The following is a 1127-nucleotide window of genomic DNA, read 5'->3' as shown; positions in this document are numbered from 1 at the left end:
CCCAGGACCATGCCCAGGGCTCATGGCAGTGGTTGGACTCAATGAGCTTTGAAGGTCTCTTCCCTCCCAAACCCTTCTATGATGCTGACCCAGCCCTGGCCACGTCCCCACGTCTTCCACCACCAACCCCAGCCCAGCTGCACTCCCCACCTTGTGAGATAGATGTAGGCTCCTCCCAGCAGCAAGGAGATGATCAGCACCGGGATGAATATGGCCAAGGCCATATTTCCTCCCTCGAGTGACGTCTCTGCAGCAGCTTCTGCTACTAAAAGGATAAGATCTATCATGTTGGCATTTGCAAACACCCTGCGATCCCCCCTGCTCCTCCTTTCCCTCCTCCCAGCTCCACACAGGCTCTGGCTGAGGGCCCTGCACAGGGCTTATCCACCAAATGCATTTCACTCACCTTCCAGAGCATGCTCAAAGCTGTCTTGATTCACTGGAAGAGAAATGGAGAGTTACTGGTACGTAACTGGGTTTGACTGGGTGCTTGCTGCATGGGGACCACAGCCCAGGGGTCTCCTGCCCCATTTGGTCCCACATCATGTGGGCCCTGTAGTTTTTAATCAGAGGGAGCATCCCTGTTGAGGTGGGCAAATGGCTGTGGGAAGCAGCAAAGCAGCGAGCGGCCAGGCCTGCCCTGCCCTGCCAGCACCATGGCCGGGGCTTCGCTCCCCCTCCCCAGGGCAGCAGAGCTCATGCAGCTCAGATCCAGGTGTCAGGAGTTCAGGTCCCAGCCTGAGAACCGCTGGGTCTGCAGGCAGGTGAAGGTCCTTGGGCAGTCCCGGGATGGGGACAGAGGTGTTGGTGTCCCTGTGTCCCGCTGCCACCCCCCGCTCTTACCTTTGCAGATGGGCAGGGGTCCGCTCCAGTGGGACGGCTGCCCCAGGATGCATTTGATGGTCACCTCCCCCATGAGTTCAAAGCCCTCGTAGCACATGAAGGTCAGGGACTCTCCTGGCAAGTAGAGGCGCTTGTAAAGTATTTGGTAGCCGTTTTCCGGCAGTCCTGGGTTATCACAGGCCAGCGACTCCTCGGCTGAAAGGGAACAGACCCCGGGGTGAGCCCCAGGGCTTGGGCTGAGATGGAGCCTGGGGGGCAGCGGGGAAGCACCCAAGGTCTCACCC

The 1127-nt window shown here is 59.3% G+C and overlaps 1 protein-coding gene across 1 annotated transcript in view; it reads right to left on the bottom strand.

Moving 5' to 3' along the window:
* SEZ6L (seizure related 6 homolog (mouse)-like) overlaps positions 1-1127 on the bottom strand; it is a gene marked incomplete at its 5' end in the record, with an annotated part of 13103 nt that overhangs the window by 836 nt on the left and 11140 nt on the right. Inside the window, 3 exons of the mRNA XM_010020567.1 lie at positions 151-265; positions 407-439; positions 844-1038. Coding sequence (XP_010018869.1) covers positions 151-265; positions 407-439; positions 844-1038 — 343 coding nt within the window. The remainder of the gene's footprint in view (positions 1-150; positions 266-406; positions 440-843; positions 1039-1127) is intronic.

The sequence above is a fragment of the Nestor notabilis genome, unplaced genomic scaffold (genome assembly GCF_000696875.1).
Source record: "Nestor notabilis isolate BGI_N333 unplaced genomic scaffold, ASM69687v1 scaffold19828, whole genome shotgun sequence".
Lineage (NCBI taxonomy): Eukaryota > Metazoa > Chordata > Aves > Psittaciformes > Psittacidae > Nestor > Nestor notabilis.
The sequence above is the reverse complement of the archived record's forward strand: the minus strand, read 5'-3'. Positions and strand labels throughout refer to the sequence as shown.